At 42.7% G+C, this 20,463-nt stretch overlaps 1 protein-coding gene and 1 long non-coding RNA gene across 3 annotated transcripts; both read right to left on the minus strand.

The window, feature by feature from the left end:
* On the minus strand, window positions 1–1,549 carry LOC134195112 (uncharacterized). 2 transcript variants are annotated; one of them, XR_009972320.1, is made up of 6 exons: window positions 1,084–1,549; window positions 902–996; window positions 766–846; window positions 332–698; window positions 177–268; window positions 1–118 (listed from the first exon to the last, which is right to left on the minus strand). It is a non-coding gene; the product is annotated as an uncharacterized LOC134195112 (long non-coding RNA). The 2 variants fall into 2 exon arrangements; XR_009972321.1 differs by having other exon boundaries at window positions 1,076–1,549.
* A 3,424-nt stretch (window positions 1,550–4,973) lies between these two features.
* LOC134195207 (uncharacterized protein K02A2.6-like) lies at window positions 4,974–8,984 on the minus strand. The gene has a single exon (XM_062664206.1). It carries the CDS (start codon window positions 8,982–8,984, stop codon window positions 4,974–4,976), a length of 4,011 nt encoding a protein of 1,336 aa, XP_062520190.1.
* Window positions 8,985–20,463: the final 11,479 nt, after the last annotated feature.

Below are 20,463 nucleotides of genomic sequence, written 5' to 3' on the forward strand. Positions count from 1 at the left end.
TGCAAATTTCCTTTATTATCAAAATAATTATGTTAATTACAAAATGATATAATACAAATTACAAAATCACAAGATAAATTAGTTGACAGTTTTTTTGATTCCAAATAATTTTTTCCTGCTGAATGAAGAGATCAATGATAATGTCATGAACGTACACATGTAGATAATGCTAATACATTTAGTTCCCTTGATGGCAGTTGTCTTCTTCTGCTTCCAGGTAGAATCGTCTTCCCATCGATAATTTGAATTATTTCAATCAAAAAAGAGTCTGTATCAAAAAAGATGTCTAATTGTAAGTCAGAGTATCTATATATAGCTATTTTTAGAATACCTGTCGTTTAGCTAGAAGTCCCAGCGTCACGGGGCAGCCCATGGTCATGATTGTTCAAAAGCATGCACCTGTTGCTTGGAAGTGGGTACGCTACCTGCAGCTGTCACTAGCCCTGCAGCTTGGAAATCTATTTCACCTGTTACCACAAATTGAATTTAAATATTGTGATAATGAACTACAATTGTCACGTGCACGACAAATACGTAGTTCCGAGCTTGCAATTGACGACAGCTGCAGGTTTCCCAAACCTTCATCACCGACTGCCTGTTCATGATCAAGAGGTGAATGTTGTGATGAGTACTGCGTTGGTAACGTGGCGCGACATACGGATCTGGAATTCCTAGAATGACGAGGCCGTCGCGATCGTCTAGATGCACACGGGACAAAATTTATCCCAAAAATGCATACAACAGTGCAAAACGATAAACACTTACGCTGTGTTACATTCATGGCGTTTTATGCGCTGCCGAATGTCTTGCATAATACCAACTCTACAGTAGACTTTGACCACAGGCCTGTCAACATATTTATGCCTACTACATCACCAAAAACTTATCATGTTGACATTACTTTTTGAATCGAAGTTTAGCTCATAGAAGCCTTTTTTGTACGTCTCCTCTAGAAAAGGTCTTGCCAATACTATAGGCAGCTAATCGAATTTCGGTCTAGAGAATGCACGATGTAGTCCACTTAGATCAATTTTAGTCAGTCATACACTTCATAATTAGATAGCTAGATTCTTACTTGCTTACCGTGTATTGCAACCGGTCTTTGTTGCCTTTCACCAGTTCTAGCGAACCATCCATTCTTGGCACGAAGTGTCTAATGACAGCTCAACCCCTATCAACCACAATTGTACACTGCGTAGACCCTCCCATAGGCGGCACCTTCAGTTCACACAGATTGACGGCTCCGTCAAACCTTTGGTCTCTAGCCTTGTGTAGTACTCTGTATACGGCTTACACACATTTGCATGTACTGAACGGCGGTATTATTCTTAATTAATTAATAAAGATGCATGTTCAAGAGCTCCTATACTAATGTCAAATGATGGAGTGTAATCACACAGTGCACGTGTCATTATGACCTAGCGATGTTGCGTAAATCAACGTATCTAAATAAGACGTAAATAGACGTAAAATACGAAGACACGTAAATCTTTCGTAATTTACGATCTTCGTAATTTACGTCGCAAAGAGCATGCGCAAAGCTACACTTCAGACGTAACATACGACCCAGGATCGTAAATTACGAAAAAATTACGTGACTTCGTATTTTACGTCGATTTACGTGCTATTTACGTCGATTTACGAGCGTGCGGGCCAGTAGTGTTGCGACTATTCACCTTCTCTTCGCTCGCCCTTGAACTTAGAATTTTGCCACATCCTGTGTCCTTGCAGGAAGAATAATGACGTTTTCGATGGACTCTTTGTGACATGATGAACTCTTGTGGTTTCTAAATGCAGAAATTGCGTCCTTCCAGTTCTGGTAGCCCCTGCTCACGAAAGCGCTATCAGCCCAATACGAGCCTCTCACCTTCTTCTGTTTGACAGCTGTGATGCACAGATCGCAGAAAACACGACTTGTCTGTTAATCCCAGTGTAGCCACTTCCACTCCTGAAACCACGCTGGGTGAAATGAGCGGTAAATGACATCTTTTTTCCACTGAAGCTCACTTTAGGAAACGTGGTGTCTGTCGTTTGGTGTGGTATCTCTCCAATCTCCGGACACGATAAAGGATTAGCAAGTAGCCTCGAGAGAGACATAGCTACCAAGACACGGGGCGAACACGGGATACACACGTGCCAAGTAGAGCTCATGTCCAGGACATAGTTTAGGCACGCCAGTTTGTGGTAAGGTCGTGGAATCCGAGGCCAGCAATGGCAGCGCACTTCACTATTCAATAGCAACAGAGTAAATTGTAAATTTTCACAGTGACGTCATTTGCCAAATGGTGGTCCGACTTTTGCCGGACCTGCCGGATCGGTTTCGCAGGCCCTGAACGTAAACGCTTAAAGTTACGTTTGAGCAGCTGACGGCCTGGCATGCGCGCAGTGCAGTACACCCAGTTGCTGATGTAAAGGAGTGTTCATATCGACATCTGGACTTGCAGTACGTGGCTGTATGCCAACACAGCGTCACGCTAGTTTTGCATAGCCAGACCCTTATTCCGCCCTCATGCCGCGCGGGAATGTTCAGGGCGGGGTTAAGTTCTGTCACACAGCTAATTATGATAAAAATGGGTATGTGGTAGGTGAATGTATTTAGCCTCTACATTTTTTCATCCGTCATATATATGTATTGTATTCAGCTGATGATTCAGTGGAGACATTCCCTGTATCACATGACGACTTCGATCTTCATCCAGCAAGCCAAGAGCAATGGCGTTTTTGTAGAACTGAGGAGGCTGGAAAAATGATTGCTTGTGACAAAAAAAGCTGTCCCATTGGATGGTTCCAAATTTGGTGTCTCTAGATCAGCTGTGTCCTACGAGGAAAGTGGTTATGTCCTGACTGCAGAAGAAACTCAAAAAAGAAAGCGCACCGTTTAGTAGCTACAATAGGGCAATGTTGGCTGCTAATCTCTGCATTGGTTTCTGCTTCTAATCCTATAGCCTCAATACAAAGGGAGTTGTTTGGTGGTTGTGGTTGTCTTAGCTGTAAACCATGCACTACAACACTATAGGACATACAGGGATCAATATGATGGCCAACAAAAATGCCAATTGGCTGGTATCAGTAGACCACAGCCTGGCAAAATACTGATACCACAGCCTGACATTTTGCCCACCCAAACAGGACACAACACACATGTGCATGTACATGCAATGATTGGCATGTTGTTGCAATTGGTTATACTAGAAACATCTGTTTATGTTGAAGTGGCACCAGATGACTGTTGTCATCTTGTGTGCACTCAAAATGTGAAAACCACAGGTAGATTAGGATCTAATCTGAAGTAAGCAAGTAGTTTTAGATAGCGTGTCCAATCCTAAAACAGGAAAACTGTTTCTAATTAATAGGCCTTCAGTCAGTGCTTAATTTGTCACCAGACACATCAGTAAATGTCACAGACTGCGGCAGTGAGTGCATGAGTGCATGGATTGAATGAAAATCATGAATGTCTTGCAAATCGCGTGTTTGGGTGTCTAATTACTGCATGTGTCTCATTACTGCATGTGAAAGCTAGCACCTTCTAATGTTATAATTACATGTGGAAGTATAACAAAGATTAATCCTTTACTACATTCCCTTTGAACACCAAGAGATGCTGTTTTGACATTTCTTCTTAGCTACATGACATAGGACCTTCCATTGCCAAAATATTCTCAATGTAGCAGATTTTTTACTTAGATTTTTCAAGGTTTCAGTAACAGATATCTATTTCACACCTTGTTGTGGTTAGGCTGCCCTTTAGAACAGTTTTCATGATTGACATTGAAAGTACAGGGAAAGTACAGTAGGTATACACGCACTTCTGGTGTTTACATTTGTGTGACTGTGAATTGAGTACGAGTCTGCAAGTAGATCTAGTCGCTGCTCAGTTGTATCCATCTGATTCTCCATTAACTCACCGACCATTTCAGGTTGCAGGAGATGGCATCACTGGCATTGACTGGGTGCACTGAAGGTGAGCACGTCACAAAAGCAAGTAGCTCAGAAACTACTACACAGTGCCATCTCTATTGCTTCTTCCATTGTCGCAAAGACAAAATTCTGTGCCAGTAATATGAAAACATCTAGCTAGTCTGCTAGTTGGCTCCATGTTACATGATGATACTTTGAGCACGTTTACTTCTACAATGGATTGTGGCAGTTATACATTAGAAGAGAGCCTGTCGAGAGCGTTGGTGGAGGAAGGGAAGAAGACATTGCTAGATGGTAGATGATGGGGTATCCACTCTATCTGGGCACTTGCAAATGCCCTGAAAAGTCACGCATTAGAGGTCAGATCTTGGTCTTGCCTATCAAACAGGTGAGGCAGGGAAGCAATTTGTCCATTACATAGCTGAAAGTCAACGACACTTCCAGCTTAAATGTAGGTTGTCTCCTTTCTACAGTAGGGCTTAAAAAGTAATAAAGATATTGGCTCTTCATAATGTATCACTTACTTGTTACGTATCATACTATGTTGCGTGAGACAAAAATCTCACACTACTGAGCAATCTGTGTCAATTGCTTAGTTAGTATGCTATACAGCTTTTAAAATTGTTAATTGAACGTTTAAGTACGGTATATAAATTCTTTTTTGGCCCATAACTTTCAGCTACTGGTCAATACAAGCAGACGCATAAATAGTTACTGATGTCTTACACTGAATCAGAATGGCCGATTAAGTTTACCAATGGCTGGTCAAAATTAAATTTGATCTGACATTTGTCTGGCTCATGAGAAAAAATTATCAAACAAATTCACTCAAACGACACAACAGATTCACAGCAGTTACAGAGGGTAGTGTAACGTCCTTGGTTACGTGCAGCAACAACTCAACGATATGTATTGGTTACCAGACAGAGCGAACTAAGAACACAAGCTGGCGCGTCTACTCTACACTAAATCGAGTCTGCGCGTATGCCGTAACGCGCGCTACATGTACACTACGACATACATTACATCTCTCTTCCTTTACTAGAGTTGTACAGTCACAGGTCCAGCTTCTTAGGCTTTCGGATATTTCTGCCAGAACGAGTCACTTGCGGGTTGGCGGTCACTGGAGTTGTATTTCGGTCAGAGCTCTCCTCCATTTCGCTGACTGCTGCTTTGGGTGTATCCGGTAGAGGTGAGGCTATATTGTCCGAGTTTAGACTGTTGTATCCGGTTGTAAAATCGAGCCTGGACGTGTCATTGACAAGAGAACTGGCTTCTGGGTACGGTCGAAGATGTCTTCGATTCCGTCTGTACTTTCTTCCACTCTTCGGACATTCTACAACAAAAGATCGTGGTGACTTGTGTTGTTGGTCGACCTTGGCTGGGAGCCAAGCATTTGATTCCGGCAGTGGTGCCATCCTTACTGCGTCTTCGGGTCGTAGAGATGGTAATGGTTTCACTCCTGGTCTGGAATCATAGTATTGCTTTTGTTTCATCTTCTCCATCTGGAAGTGTCTCTGAACAGACTCTCTGTTGTAGGAGGTATGTTCTAGTAGCTTTCTGGATGAGGGAAGTGTGTTACGAGGACGTCTTCCCATGAGCAGTTGAGCAGGTGACAGGTTGATGCCTTCTAACGGGGTTGTTCTATAGTCCAAAAGGGCTTTCTGCTTGTCTTTGACTTTCTTCCAGAGGCGTTTCACTGTCTGTATTCCTCTCTCCGCCTCACCATTGCTCTGCGGGAAGTGAGGACTGCTAGTTATGTGGTCGACACCGTATTCCTTGCAGAATTGTTGGAAGTCTGATGAGCTGAATTGCGGACCATTGTCACTCCTGCATTTCTCTGGAATGCCGTGTCTACAAAACTGGTTCTTCAGCGCTTGGATTGTAGAGGACGTGGTCTGGTCTTGCAGCTCATCCACTTCAATGAATTTTGAGTAGTAATCTACCAGTATGAGATAGTGTTTGGACTCAAAATGGAAAAGGTCAATTCCCACTTCAATAAATGGCAGGTCTGGGACTGGTGTTGGCATGAGAGGTTCTGGTAGTAGTCTGTTTTGGTACTCCGCGCAGCGGTCACATCTCCGTACAGTGTCTTCTATCTGGGCGTTCATGGCTGGCCAGTACATTACCTCTCTGGCGCGTTGTTTGCATTTCACTACTCCAAGGTGTGACTCATGAAGTAGTTTCAACATTTGGGAACGAAGGCTCGGCGGGATTACTATCCTTGTACCCTTGAAGATGATGCCATCTTGTACTACTAATTGGTCTCGTGAGTCCCAGTACGGCCGTGCTGTAATGTGGACGTCCTCCCGCCGTTCTGGCCAGCCTGAAAGGATAACAAAGTGGAGGTTCTTCAGTTCTGTAGACGTCGCTTGTTGGATCTCCGAATGTTTGGTACCCGTGATTGGCACAAATTTGAGTGTGTTGATGTATTCGAGGTCGTCATTGTTTCCGGGATCTTCACCTGGGATGTAAGCTCTCGAGAGGGTGTCTGCTAGTTGCATGTCTTTCCCTTTTCGGTAGGTGACAGTCAAGTCATACCATTGAAGCTTGAGCATCATCCTCTGCAGTCTCATTGGTGCCGACAGTATGGGCTTCAGGAAAATGCTTTCCAGAGGTTTGTGATCATTGTATACTTGTACGTGTCTTCCGAAGACATAGTGATGAAACTTTGTGGTTGCATGGACAATCGAGAGCATTTCCTTCTCAATTTGAGCATACCTCGACTCAGTAGCCGTCATTGATCTTGATGAGTAAGCTACTGGCCTGCCGTCTTGGAGTAATACCGCCCCTACGCCTGTGCTGCTCGCATCGCATTGTATCTCTACTGCTTTCCGAGTATCATAGTAAGCTAACACTGGTGCATGGGTACACAGCTCCTTCAGCTTCTGAAAGCTTGCTTTGTGTTCATGTTGCCATTCGAACTTCACATCTGTCTTCAGAAGTAATCTCAGCGGCTTGTCCACGTCGCTTAGGTTTGGAATGAATTTTGCCAAGTAAGTGACGAAGCCTAGAAACCTTTTGACGTCACTTTGATCCTGGGGATCCGGCATCTCCGCTACTGCCTTTATCTTTTCTGGATCTGGCTTTAGCCCTTCGGCTGTGATGAGATGTCCGATGTATCGAACTGATGGTTGTCGTATGTGACATTTCTCGTAGTTGAGGCGTAAATTGTAGCTGGTGGCTCGTTCAATTACTTGGTGGAGTATCTGGTCATGATGTTTCATATCCCGGCCAGCTATCAATATGTCATCCATGATGGCGGTTGCCCCTTCGATACCTTCCAGCATCTGGTCCATGATTCTCTGGTAAATTTCGGGAGCACACTTTAGTCCAAAAGGCAGACGTAGCCACCGGTACCTCCCCATGGGGGTGTTGAATGTAGTTAGCATTGATGACTCGTGGTCCAATTTGATTTGCAGGAATCCAGACTTCGCGTCTAGGACTGAGAAGACCTTTGCGCTTGGAATGTTGCTGACGATTTCCTCAATTGTCTTCATGGGATGATGTTCCCGCCTAATTGCCTTGTTTAGGTCTCGAGGATCGATACAGATCCTCACTTTGTCCTTCCTGAGGGACACTACCATGGAGCTAACCCACTCTGTGGGTTCCTCTACTCTGGTGATAAAGCCATCGTTCTCCATTTCTTTCAATTTCTCTATGACCTTGTCCCGTAGCATGACAGGTTGTCTTCTTGTTGGATGCACTACTCCTTTGGCACTGGGGTCGATTTTGATGGTGTAGGTGCCGGGCAACGTTCCAGTTACATTTGCCAAGTCGGGGAAATCCTGAAATTCGTGTGGAAGTTGTGTCTGTGTTTCCACGCGCGTGTTCACTTTGCTCACTCTCTGTATGAGGCCTAGCTGTTCTGCTAGATCGCCTGATATGATGTTGTCTTGCTCTAGGTCAACTATTTCGAAGTCAGTTTCCAGGTCAATGCTATTGTATCTGATGGGAATTGTTGCCACGCCAAGGGAGTTGATCTTGTGGTTGCTGTAAGAGTAGAGATTTATCCGTGACCTCCTCAGGACACCCTTATTGCGTAGTTTCTTGTATTTGCTGGCAACTATGACATTACACTTTGCTCCAGTGTCAATACGGAACGTTTTGGTGCTTCTTCCTACTTCCAGTCGTACTAACCATCTGTCTTGCTTGGCTCGATGTGAGGGTTCCACAGCGTTTATGTAGGATCTGTCTTCCTCGTCCTCTGTAGAGTCGCTGTCTTGTGCTGTATAGCTGACCTCTGGACTCCGAGGCTCCATTGCGTAGACCCTGTTGGTCTTTCTAGCTCGACATACGGTCTGCCAGTGGTTTCTCTTCTTGCAGTATGTGCAGGTTGATCCTAGTGCTGGGCATTTTCCTCTTGTCTTTTTGTGTGTCTGGTCATTGCCGCATCTGCCACATGTGTGCAAATTCTGCGGTTTGTCGCGTGCCTGCTGTTCAACAGCTGGATAGAGTTGTGCTTTCTTTGGCTTGTAGATCGCCTTCTGTGGTTTGACAGCGGCTATTCCAGAGTCTTCGCCTCTCATTTCTCGCAGTTGCTGTTGTGACAGCTCGAACTGTCGAGCTATTTGTATGGACTTGGTAAGTGTAAGTTCTTGACCCTCATAGAGTAGGCGTTCCTGTACTTTCTTGTGACGTGAGCCATTGATGATGCCGTCGATTAGGATGTCTTCTGTGTCGTGGAACTGACAGTCCATGGCTAGAAGGCGTAGGTCTTTGTGGAACGTGTCGAAACTCTCGTCCTCCTTTTGTACGCGTTGGTGAAATCGGAAGCGTGATACTCTCTTGTTCTTCCTAGGGCTTACGTACTCCTCGTACTTCCCTAGAACCTTTCCGGGGTCCTCCTTTTCTCCTTCAGCCCAGCTGAAGGTCTTGTGCAGTTCTCTGCCTTGTTGACCGACCCACATTCCTAGCCACCCGGCTCTTTCCGCGTTCGTGGCTTTGCTAAGAGGGCCAGCGAAGACAAACGACACGTGTTCCTTGAAGCGTTTGAACTCTTGGTATGTGTCTGTGGCATTCCAGTCCATGGATGGATGATCGAACGTGAATCCTCCTGTTGACATCGTTTTCACTGTGTATCCGAGCGTTTGATAGGTCCTATCCCGCCTGACACCATGTAACGTCCTTGGTTACGTGCAGCAACAACTCAACGATATGTATTGGTTACCAGACAGAGCGAACTAAGAACACAAGCTGGCGCGTCTACTCTACACTAAATCGAGTCTGCGCGTATGCCGTAACGCGCGCTACATGTACACTACGACATACATTACAGGTAGAACACACTTTAACAAATTCTATCAGTCATACTCAATTCGTCTTCTGCGTTGGACATGAGTAAAGTAATAGGTAAAGTTTCCTGTAGAATTGTATACTTTTGCTTCAGTAGTCGAATTACTCTTTCCACATGTATGCGGACTCGAGCAATTTTGCGAGAGCAATCCACTTCCAGGTTACTGAGTTGTTTCTTGCTCTTTGTGAGGGGAGGCATCTTAAGGTGTGATGTTCTTACAATAAGGCTTTATATCATACCTATGGTAGGTGTTTCCTGTCTCAGATGTGGATGATGCTTTTTGTATTGCTATCTTGAACTTTAGAGGGTAGTTGTACCAGATTTTGTTGCGTTGGCTAGAGGGTGTAACCAGAATAGAGACTGTCTTGGGGACGGTTTGCATATTGCTGTTAAGTTTTTCTTGATTTGTTTATCTGTTAGCAAGGGTTGGGAGCTTGTAGACGTACTCAATACATGGTTAATTTATCATGGCTTTATAGTGGCATGCAGTTGTTGGTTCACTGACCTATGATTTGTGATATTTGTAGGTTGGCCATATGTTTGTCAATGTTTTGGTTGTTGTCTAATAACTATTGCATGAAATCAGTAACAATTGTATTTGGAAGGTTATTTGTTGCAAATGCACATACAAGAAAGTGGATTGTAGTTTTGTTTTGGTTGCAGTCTTTGTGTTACGGTTTTTGAAAGATGTTTATGTTTTGGTGTTTTCAGAGCAACCAGTTTCAGTTATGTCTGGTTGTTTATATGACATCATACAGAAATTGAGTTCTTCGTAGTTTACGGCAATATTTGTCTGCTCATGTTGCATGAGTCATTAAGACTGTGGGTCTCAGAAGAACTTAACATTGCAACAGGTAGTCAGTTACAATGTGTTTATATTTGATTTGTAGCCAAAGTCAGTAAATGTACTAAGATACTTGTGTGTATTCTATGTGAGTGTGTTTTGTGGTTATGTGTAATTTGGTGTTTATATTACTGTACTTTGTAAGATTTGTGTTTTGGCTTTCATAGATCTGGCAAGAACACTTGGCTGAGAATTCTATCACATTTACTAACTCTTTCAAAATGAAGATGTCAATTATTGTTGGTGTATCACAGATGTTGTTTGGAATTATCCTCAGTCTCACTAATCATTTGTATGATATTGTTGTGATTTTGCTTTGGTATTGTTGAATGTAACTAACATCTTGTGATATTGATGACTTTATGTAATTGCTGAGAGGCTAAACGTAATACAAGAAGGGGTCAGTTATGACAGTTTTTGTAGTTATACCATGTTTTCAGGCTTGGTTGTGGCTGAAATGATAGCAGTTTTAGAACGATTGCAAATTGACTTTGACCATTGAGTTCATGAATTTTGTTGTCCCGAATTTAGGTAAATGAGTGCATGATTGTTTATGAGTACCCTACTGCTTCCAATGTTTTTAAGGCTGTCTTTTTAAGGCTCCAAAATTTTTGAGTTTTTAAATCAGAAATTTGAGGTCTTGATGTGCAATATTAGTCATTTTTGATTGGATTATTTAGTTAACTATTCTATCAAGTTGATTTAATTCTCTAAACAGTTTAGGCAGTCTCTACACCTACGTCTTGATTTTCTGGCCAATCTTCAGCATCAAACACAACACCAGAAAATACAGATCCTTTTTATGATGCTTTAGAGACAGTTTGATTTAAAAACGGAAGCCATAGTTGAGAAGAGAAGTTGTTGTTCACTCTTTTGATGAGTTGCCATCTTGATGCAGACTTCTGTTTGGTGGCCATTTTTTGACAATGTTTTGTGCACACACGCAAAGGCAAAAGCTCGGGCATACGGCAATATTTGACGCCTAAAAATATTTTTTTATTATTCTATAATTTTTTGGATAATTTTGTCAAAGAGAATATTGCTAAAAAAAACATTGGAAGCAGTAGGGTATGCACAGTAGTCAGCCTAGACTTTGGTATTTACTATTATGGCAAGGTTTAAGGATTCTCTTGGTGATCATAGCTTTGTCTAGAACTTATTTGACACTGCCAGTTGTTATGCAATATCTTGTGTTTGCTGTCCTTGATTTACGACTAGCTTGATTAGGAGGCAAAGGCAGGTTTGGTGGTCTCGTTGTGGTGTGAGTCAAGAGAAAATTTGATTGCACTGGCTAGCATGTGTTAGCATTATCTGTAGAAGCTTTAGAAACTGGTGTAGAAGTCTGTGGAAGCTTTTAGAAACTGGTGTAGAAGCAAGTGGAAATGATGTCTGTGAAGATTCTTGTCAATTTTTTTTTTAATTTTTGGCATACAGAAGTTTGTGAATACTGTATAAAGTGTTATTTTTGGTGTCATTTTGTTTCGACAAATTTGGTGTGACTTTTCTTCACCTAAATTAAGATAACCTAAACATTCTAATACTGTACTCCACTGCAGAAGGCGCTAATAGAATGGAAGCAACCCGGATACTTCACGAACTCCCAGAAGTTTTGCATGTAGCGATGAGAATCGCCTTCTTGGAGAAACAATAAGCCTCCCTAGAGCAACCACAAACGCGAGAGCCAAGGTGTACTTTGTTCATGATAGTATACATATTGGGCAAGTGGTACTAGATCTCACTTAACGCCCAAAATCTCTTCTACTTCTGCCACACCAAATCTGTGCCTCGTCTTACCGAAATTAGGTTAGATCAAAAGGTATTTGCTTTTGAAATACCGAAATTTTATGACACCAAAAATAACTCGTTATACAGTATAAAGCACAAATTGACTGTTTGGTAGTATGGTCTCTGACTATGTTCCAGAAATTAATACTGGCTACTGGAATGTGTTGACTTGTTCTGCTCGTCTGTTGTTGGGAGGCTGTGGAATTTTTTCAATCTCAGGGTTCTTGCTACAGCGTGGCAGCGTGGCGCTGCACCCCACTCGAGTCTAAATAAAGTACAGCTAAGGATTGTTTGAGAATTCCACCGCTGAAAAACACGTACGATACCTACTATTACTTAGTAAAAGTGACAATAGCCACAAATCTAGGCTCGTACAAAATAACGCGGGATGATAGCTTCGTTCCAAACGTACGCACAAGTGTTGATTACAGTTCCTTATGCGTTGCCTCTGATTGTAGTCCAGGATGCCCTTCCAGTGACACCTCTTGTCCCGGAAGTAGCACTTAGAATCTACTCTAGACTAGTCATGGCTTAAGATAGATGCGCAATCCGTGTTGTCGGCGACGCCTGGCACCTCTTCATACCTTCTTTCATAGTCCGAGTTTTGGATACCATTACGATATTAACGGATTGCTCTGGTTTCCACCCATGTCCGGGTCACGTGCAACAAGAAAACGATTAAGAAAGCGCTCTGCAGTTCCACAGCAAGCTACTTCAAGATGGTAAACGGTAAATGGGAAATGTGTGGATAAAAACATAACACACTTGTCGTTTTCGAAATGTCAAGTACGAGTAGCGAAACTGCCGTGATGGACAAGAATGTGGTTTACCCTAATATGTTCCCTTGTTCTGACACCACTTGAAATCGTGGCACGATTTCAATTTTGCATGGGTGTGTCTTTGCGTGCACGGTAAATCGTGCGCAGGCACCTTTAACATTTTTCCACATTTCAGGACGGTCATTCTTACTGTTTTCTTCACCTCCAAATGCTGTCCGTTGCATTTGTGGTCAAGTATTGGATAAGTTTGGTGATCTTCTTGGTTGCCAGAAGATTTCTTTACGTTCTAGACGTCATGATGCTTTGAGAGATGTCATTTTTCAAGCTTTGCTAGTACATGATAAAGGAACCCGACGCGAACAAAGATCTTCTTCAGAGTACTATAGTCGACCTGGTGATGTCTATCATCCAAACTTTTTGTTTGGCCGTCCGGCGTATTTTGATGTAACCGTGTGTAATTCGTTCCAGCAAAGATTTGTGTCGCATTCAGCAAGCAACGTCGGTTTTGCGTCCTTAGAAGGACAAATTTCAAAGTGTAAGAAGTACCACACCGAGTGTTTTCATTTGGTGCTCTTTCTTTCCACTTGCAGTTGAATCATTTGGGACATGGTCAAATGTCAGCTTGAATACATTAAAAGACTATAGCATCTAAAACTGTTTCTGTTAATTCTATTTCTTTTGGTCAGTCTTTAAATAATTTGTTGCAGCAATTGTCAGTTAAGTTGTGGTCATATAATGCACACATGATTCTAAGTAGATTGTTGTTAGACAATAATAACAGTAATTTTAGTTTATGGGATTTGCCTGTATCGTAGATTGGTTGTATTAATATATATATATATATATATATATATATATATATATATATATATATATATATATATATATATATATATATATGGTGTAAGATATATTTATTACATATATGAACGTTCCCCACCTCAACATCCCCAACAACTCAAGTATGCATGTCTCAACTATGTACATTCTCTATCTCTATATTCAAACATTGTAAAACCAATCTAGCATTATGTGACCATAATTTCACAGATAATTGTTGTAATAAGTTGTTTAAAGACTTTGAAAACGTCATGTGACTCACTGCAGAAATTCTTGAAGCTATAGAGCGTAGGATCTTGAGACTGTAGGGTATCCAGAGACTGAGAGTTTCCACAGCAAGCGGATAAAATATACCACCAGCTGCTGTAACTCTATCAGCGTGAAGAAAGTCTTTGCAAGCTTCTGCATTAATGGCAGCTGTAATAATCAATGAAGGCTGCAGGCTGTTAGCTATTGTTACATCGAAGAAGCCGGGGCGATCCAGAAGAAAATCAGGATGATACGTATCCCCAGGACGACTGTTGTCAAAGCCAGAACAACGTTTCTTTTTCACATGCTTGTTGTCCGTTAGAAGAGCTTGGTAAATCACTTTGCAAGGGCATCGTGGCATTTGATCCGGAGAGGACGGCGACCGCAGCTAACCAAATGATTGCCAAATGGGTCAAGAACTTGACCACAAACACATTTCAATGACGATGGTGGGAACGGAAATAGAGGGATTCCTAGCCAAATCCGTATTGCAATCACGAATTCATGTTGTGACATGGTGAGTTCTAGGTTTGGGTTTGGTGATGCTCGCAACCAAGCACCGGTATGAGTAGTGGCAATGGTGTTTACTCTTGCTCTATCCCGAAGACTAATAACCTCTTTGAAGAATGAGGTTAAAATGGAGTTGATAATAGATCTAATGTCGCATTGTGATGATGTACTGAGATTACATGACGGAGGACGATCACCGAGTTGTTTGAGTAGACGAGCGTGTGCTTCATCTTCCCCATCTTGGACTCTGACTCTAACTGGACCTGATTCATTGTGGATGTTGACATGTTAGACTGACTTAAAATAACTGCATCAAATGTCTAACAGAGTTGCAGCTACCTACAAGCTGCTGCCAATGAGCTCAATGCTTCGTATAGACCAATACCTTCATTTTGAACTGAAAGAGTTGCTGAATCCAATAAGAATGCATCAAATTTTGTGAGTTTATCATCAACCAAACCAGGAACAACTGTGCATAATAGATTGTTTATTTTGCACACATTGAGACAGCTGCGTAAACAGTTGAAGTTCAACCTGAGGGTGGCCTAAATCGCTGAGATGTGATTGAGCCTCAATTATCTTCTCAATGCATCTTGCCGCCGTTGCTTTTATAGAATCGTTTTTACCATATACCGGAGAACCTAATAGCTCAATCCCTCTTATGCGACGCTTGATATGCATTGGTAATTCTGGGAAAGACTGATCACCTGTTGGCCAGTATACCTTACATTTATCCAAGTTGAGATGAAGGCCAAACGTATGACCGTTTACAGCAAGAGACTGTAGTAGTTCGGAGACTGATTCGGGTGTTTCAAAAAAAGTGTCGTCATCAAGGTACCAAAGTTGAAGTTTTAGACCAAAGGTTTTCCCAAAATTGTCAAGAAATTGTGTTACTACTAGTGAAAACAGTAGAGGACCTAGTGGATCACCTTGCTGGACACCAGCAATTGACAAAATGCGGACATTCTAAAACAAACTTTCCAGCTGTGTGGTATGACCACTGTACCCATGAAAATAATTCAGGAAATACTTGTTTCAGACGAGATAAAAAGGGCAGACGATGACATTCATTAAAAGCATTCTGGAAGTCTACTTTCACACAACACAAGTCTTCTCTGTCATGATTAAAGGTACACTTCGTCGTTTAGCACTACACTCTCGCAAACTTGATTGCATTCTATGCGCAATCGAGTTGGAAGGTTGGGCTGAACTACTGGCAAAGCTGGATGTCACAGCGTAGTCACCATTACAAATAGGAAAAACGTACGGGAGCAATTTTGCTGTCTCGTTGTTGAAGAAGAGTTCGGGTCACACGTAAATTAACTTGCCATTTTTCCTTAGGTTGAAGGCACCAAATAGGTTATGTTTTACACAAAACCAGATTTGAACATGCGAGCGCTACATATCAATGTGAAAACAGCGCATACGATGATCACGTGGTAAGCAATAATTTGGTCGCGTGATAAGTGCAAGCGCACAATGCAGTGCAGTTGGTTTCTTCAGCCTTGCATGCGCATCCATGCCTGTTGCATAACCCACTGGCACATTTTTTCAACGTCTCGCGAGTGTCTTCTAGCATTTTGATGGTAGCGAGGCCTGTTTTCAGACTATTTGCTGCTAATATCTAGCGCTCTCATATCCAGCTTTACCTGTAGTTTAGACCAACCTTCTATCTTGATTGCTTAGCTACGCAATCAAGTTTGCGTGGGCGTAGCGCTAAACGACGAAGTGTACTTTTAACAAATATTTAAGACCTTAGTGTGTGAACTGCAGCTTCCATCCCACAATGTATGCCAACTCCAACCTGACCATACGGAAGGAAAGTGCCTGGAAGATGAGATTTGACTGAAAACAGCAGAGATGACTAGCTAACCATGGAATGACGTCTCTCACAGCTATTGGACGAACATCGCCTGTTTTCTTGTGGAGAGCGGTCAGTGGAACACCTGACAACCAGGGAGCAGTATTTCGATAATTTTTTACTTAGCATAGCATTCATCAATCAATCAAGTTCTTCTGTCCAAGCATTTCTGAGTATCAGGTATACAGGTACTTTTGATGGCATCTAACTAGTGTTGAGCTTGAAGTTGGGAGTACCCAGACTGGACCCTCTTGGGAAGGATTCTAATGTAGATAGAACTGTTTGTGATTCAGCAGTTAATGACAGGGGAATGTCATTTGACCAAACAGGGAGACGACTTTTCAGTTCCTTGATAGCAGGGGTATTAGATGTTGAGGCGCAACCCTGTGATCTCAATGCGTTTATTGCGTCACTGTAACGACCTTCCTTAGCTAATTCCAAACCTCGGCGAGAGTTAGCTTGAGACACAGAAACAGAAGAATTGAATAATTTCTGACGAGAATCCTGCGTAGCGTCTTGCCATAACGAAGGGGAAGTTCTCTTTTCTGCCAGCGAAGAAGCCTGGATGTCAAGATGGCTTTCACAACCTGCCTCTTCTGTCTTCCTTTGCATGGGGTAGTTCGAAGAACTACTTCGGCAAACATATGTAGTCGAACATAGCCCCACGTGTCGTTTGTATAAGCTTGTTGTAGTTCGTTTGCAAAAGTATTGAGCAAGAAGAGGACGTACCGACCTTGGTACATAAAAAATGGTTTCAACTTGTAAATTTAAAATCTCGTTTATGACAGCAAAGAGGTAGCAGACTCACCTGTAGGACGAAATGTGTGTGTGCGTGTGTGTGCGTGTGTGTGTGTGCGTGTGTGTGTGTGTGTGTGTGTGTGTGTGTGTGTGTGTGTGTGTGTGTGTGTGTGTGTGTGTGTGTGTGTGTGTGTGTGGTGTGTGTGTGTGTGTGTGTGTGTGTGTGTGTGTGTGTGTGTGTGTGTCTGTGTTTGTGGTGTGTGTGTGGTGTGTGTGTGGTGTGTGTATGTGTGATGTGTGTGTGTGTGTGTGTGTGTGTGTGTGTGTGTGTGTGTGTGTGTGTGTGTGTGTCTGTGTGTGTCTGTGTGTGTGTGTGTGTGTGTGTGTGTGTGTGTGTGTGTGTGTGTGTGTGTGTGTGTGTGTCTGTGTCTGTGTCTGTGTCTGTGTCTGTGTCTGTGTCTGTGTCTGTGTCTGTGTCTGTGTCTGTGTGTGTGTGTCTGTGTCTGTGTCTGTGTGTGTGTGTGTGTGTGTGTGTGTGTGTGTGTGTGTGTGTGTGTGTGTGTCTGTGTGGTGTGTGTGTGTGTGTGTGTGTGTGTGTGTGTGTGTGTGTGTGTGTGTGTGTGTGTGTGTGTGTGTGTATGTGTGTGTAGTGTGTGTGTGTGGTGTGTGTGTGTGTGTGTGTGTGTATGTGTGTGTAGTGTGTGTGTGGTGTGTGTGTGGTGTATGTGTGTGGTGTGTGTGTGTGTGTGTGTGTGTGTGTGTGTGTGTGTGTGTGTGTGTGTGTGTGTGTGTGTGTGTGTGTGTGTGTGTGTGTGTGTGTGTGTGTGTGTACACGAACTACTAGTACTCTGACATTTTCTCTCTGCAGTAACATGTGTGCAAACTGCGTTCATAGGCTATGTACTTAGTCAATGACAGGACAGAGGTTTTTTCATTTTACAAATATTTTGAAAAGGGTCTGAAAGTCATTCTTTAAATGAGGTGTTGGTCTCGCTAATGCTGGCCAAAGTAGCGACTAAATTTGTCGCCATGGCCATCCAATTTTTCAGATGGCGAGTAACAGTGGGTAGTAGGGCTCAGCCAATTATAAAAGAGAAGTAGAAGGCCCCTCAATTATTTCAGAGTTTATGTGTCGTGTATTCTTACGCTGCACGTGTACACTTTGTACATTGCGCAAGGTTGGTCTGACCAAACAAAACAAGGGGCAAGCTGAATACATCCGGGGCTTTGATGTTGATGCCATCTCTTTCTTGGAGTTATGAAACGTTTTTCATAGCAGACTATTTGTTAACCCTGCAAAGTGACATGTCCAGCGTATGACTTCGGTAGGACTTTCTCAATATAGTCTCTATTATTCTGGTTCTGCCTATCACAAATGCTTAATGTGAACGCATTTTCTCTGCACAAAATACGATTGTATCAAACAGTCGTAGCTCTCTTTCTATGGAGACTGTCGAAGACCTTATCAGACGTTTCAGACGTTTGTCTGATAGCTGTAGCGTTGAATCCTTCCAGCCAGAAGCAGTAGCCGAATTGTGGACTTTAGGCGGTCAACGAAGAGGTCATATACCTTATGGCCAAGAAGACTTTAGGTGTGTTATTTTATGTCATAGCTGTTCATGTCAACCATAGGGGACATTTTTTAAAATTAATATTTGCTATTTTCTAAATTCTGACTGATTGTGATGCAGGTCTGTGGATGATTCGAAGCGTTGTCTGTATGTATGTCTCAGACTCTGTGTCTGTGTGTGCCCACACTCAGATAGGTGTTGAAAACCTATTTCCATGTCATTGTTATGACACTTGGGCCAATGGCTAGCATGAAGGATGATTGGTCAGGTGGCTGAAAATGAAAGTTGGTGCATCTTCAACTGAATCTTTGTTAGGCAACACGTTATCTGAAATATTTATATTGCAGGCTGTGGTAATGCCACATACCATTGTCATATTTTGACCTAGCCTCGTCCCCAGACTCTCTCGCGCTAGTCTTGTCCGGTGTTCGTATGACAATTCCAGGCGCGAGAGAGTCTGGGATCATCCCGCCTACTTCCTGCCATATCTTCTTTCTAAATGCTCACTAAGTGTCACCCCCAACGTCATCAACTGTCACCCCGAACGTCATCAAGTGTCCCATAACTTCAAAATCAGATGAGCGTTAGTCTAATCCAATAAATGTATCACAGTGGATGCTATGACCATTGTTTGGTGTTTGTGGCATATCCAGCACTTGCAGACAACTGAAGCATGTTGAAAAGGTAAGTCTATGGAGTGTTGGTGACGGGTGTCGTGTAGGCTTGTAGTCTGAGATTTACAATTGGCGGAGTGATGACTTTCTAGCTAGTTCACACGCGGCCATTAGCGTTTGCGCGCAGACTAGACTCTGTAGCAAAAAGCGCGCAATGGCAAGGGAAGGGGTTGATCTTGACATGAAACTACCGTCTGGAGGGTCAACTTGAAGCTTCCAGGGCTATTCTTTCGCGAAAAGATGTATTTGTTTTCATACTTGAAGGGTAGACGGTAGTTTTATGTCAAGATCAACCCCTTCCCTTGCCATTGCGCGCTTTTTGCTACAGAGTCTAGTCTGCGCGCAAACGCTAATGGCCGCGTGTGAACTACGTAGAAGGTCATCACTCCGGATCCGTCACTTGTAGATCTCAGAGTACAAGCCTACACGACACCCGTCACCAGCACTCCCTAGTCTTACCTTTTCAACATGCTTCAGTTGTCTGCAAGTGCTGGATATGGGATATGTCACAAACACCAAACAATGGTCATAGCATCCACTGTGATACGTTTATTGGATTAGACTAACGCTAATCTGATTTTGAAGTTACGGGACACTTGATGACGTTTGGGGTGACAGTTGATGACGTTGGGGGTGACACTTAGTGAGCATTTAGAAAGAAGATATGGCAGGAAGTAGGCGGGATGATCCCAGACTCTCTCGCGCCTGGAATTGTCATACGGGCACCGGACAAGACTAGCGCGAGAGAGTCTGGGGACGAGGCTATTTTGACCTACTGTTGTTACATGTACTAATTATAATTTTGTGCTGTGCATATCAGTAGCTATGACATGACATTGTTAGGGTAAGATTGTTGTTGACAACTTGTAAATGAATTGGCACTGTCTACTAGCAACTGATTGTTTTATAGTTTAAGTTACCATACCCAAACTATAAAACAGTGTCATTAGTCATTGCATTTTATGTAAAGAATTTGCATCAGTATCAGAAAGATTAGGAGCATTCGAATTTGTTTACTATTGCTTGCTCAAGTTAAATAGATAATGACAGCCGTGGCTGGACTTATGAAGACTTGCTGTGGTTATTTGTAGATGTTTTGTTGTTTTCAGGAAGGAGTTCAGTATGTGTTGGTGTTTTGCGCTGTGATATCTGTACCTTGGATGCTTCTTGTCAAACCATTTTACCTCAAATGGAGGCACAACAAACAGTTTCCAACTGTAAGATGACCAGATGCAAATCTTCTAGTTGATGTGAAAAGCTGTTTTGGGGCGTAGGGTTATACAGAGTTTTCAGAGGACAACACAGTGGGGATACCACAAAGTGAAGACGATAAAGTTGTTCATCATGATTAGCAGCCTTCATCTCACTCTGGTCATGATGAAGAAAAGGTGAAGATCA

The sequence above is a fragment of the Corticium candelabrum genome, chromosome 19 (genome assembly GCF_963422355.1).
Source record: "Corticium candelabrum chromosome 19, ooCorCand1.1, whole genome shotgun sequence".
Taxonomy (NCBI): domain Eukaryota; kingdom Metazoa; phylum Porifera; class Homoscleromorpha; order Homosclerophorida; family Plakinidae; genus Corticium; species Corticium candelabrum.

Coding starts and splice junctions, on each gene's coding strand:
- LOC134195207 (XM_062664206.1), bottom strand. CDS start 8,984: ATGTCAACAGGAGGATTCACGTTCGATCATCCATCCATGGACTGGAAT.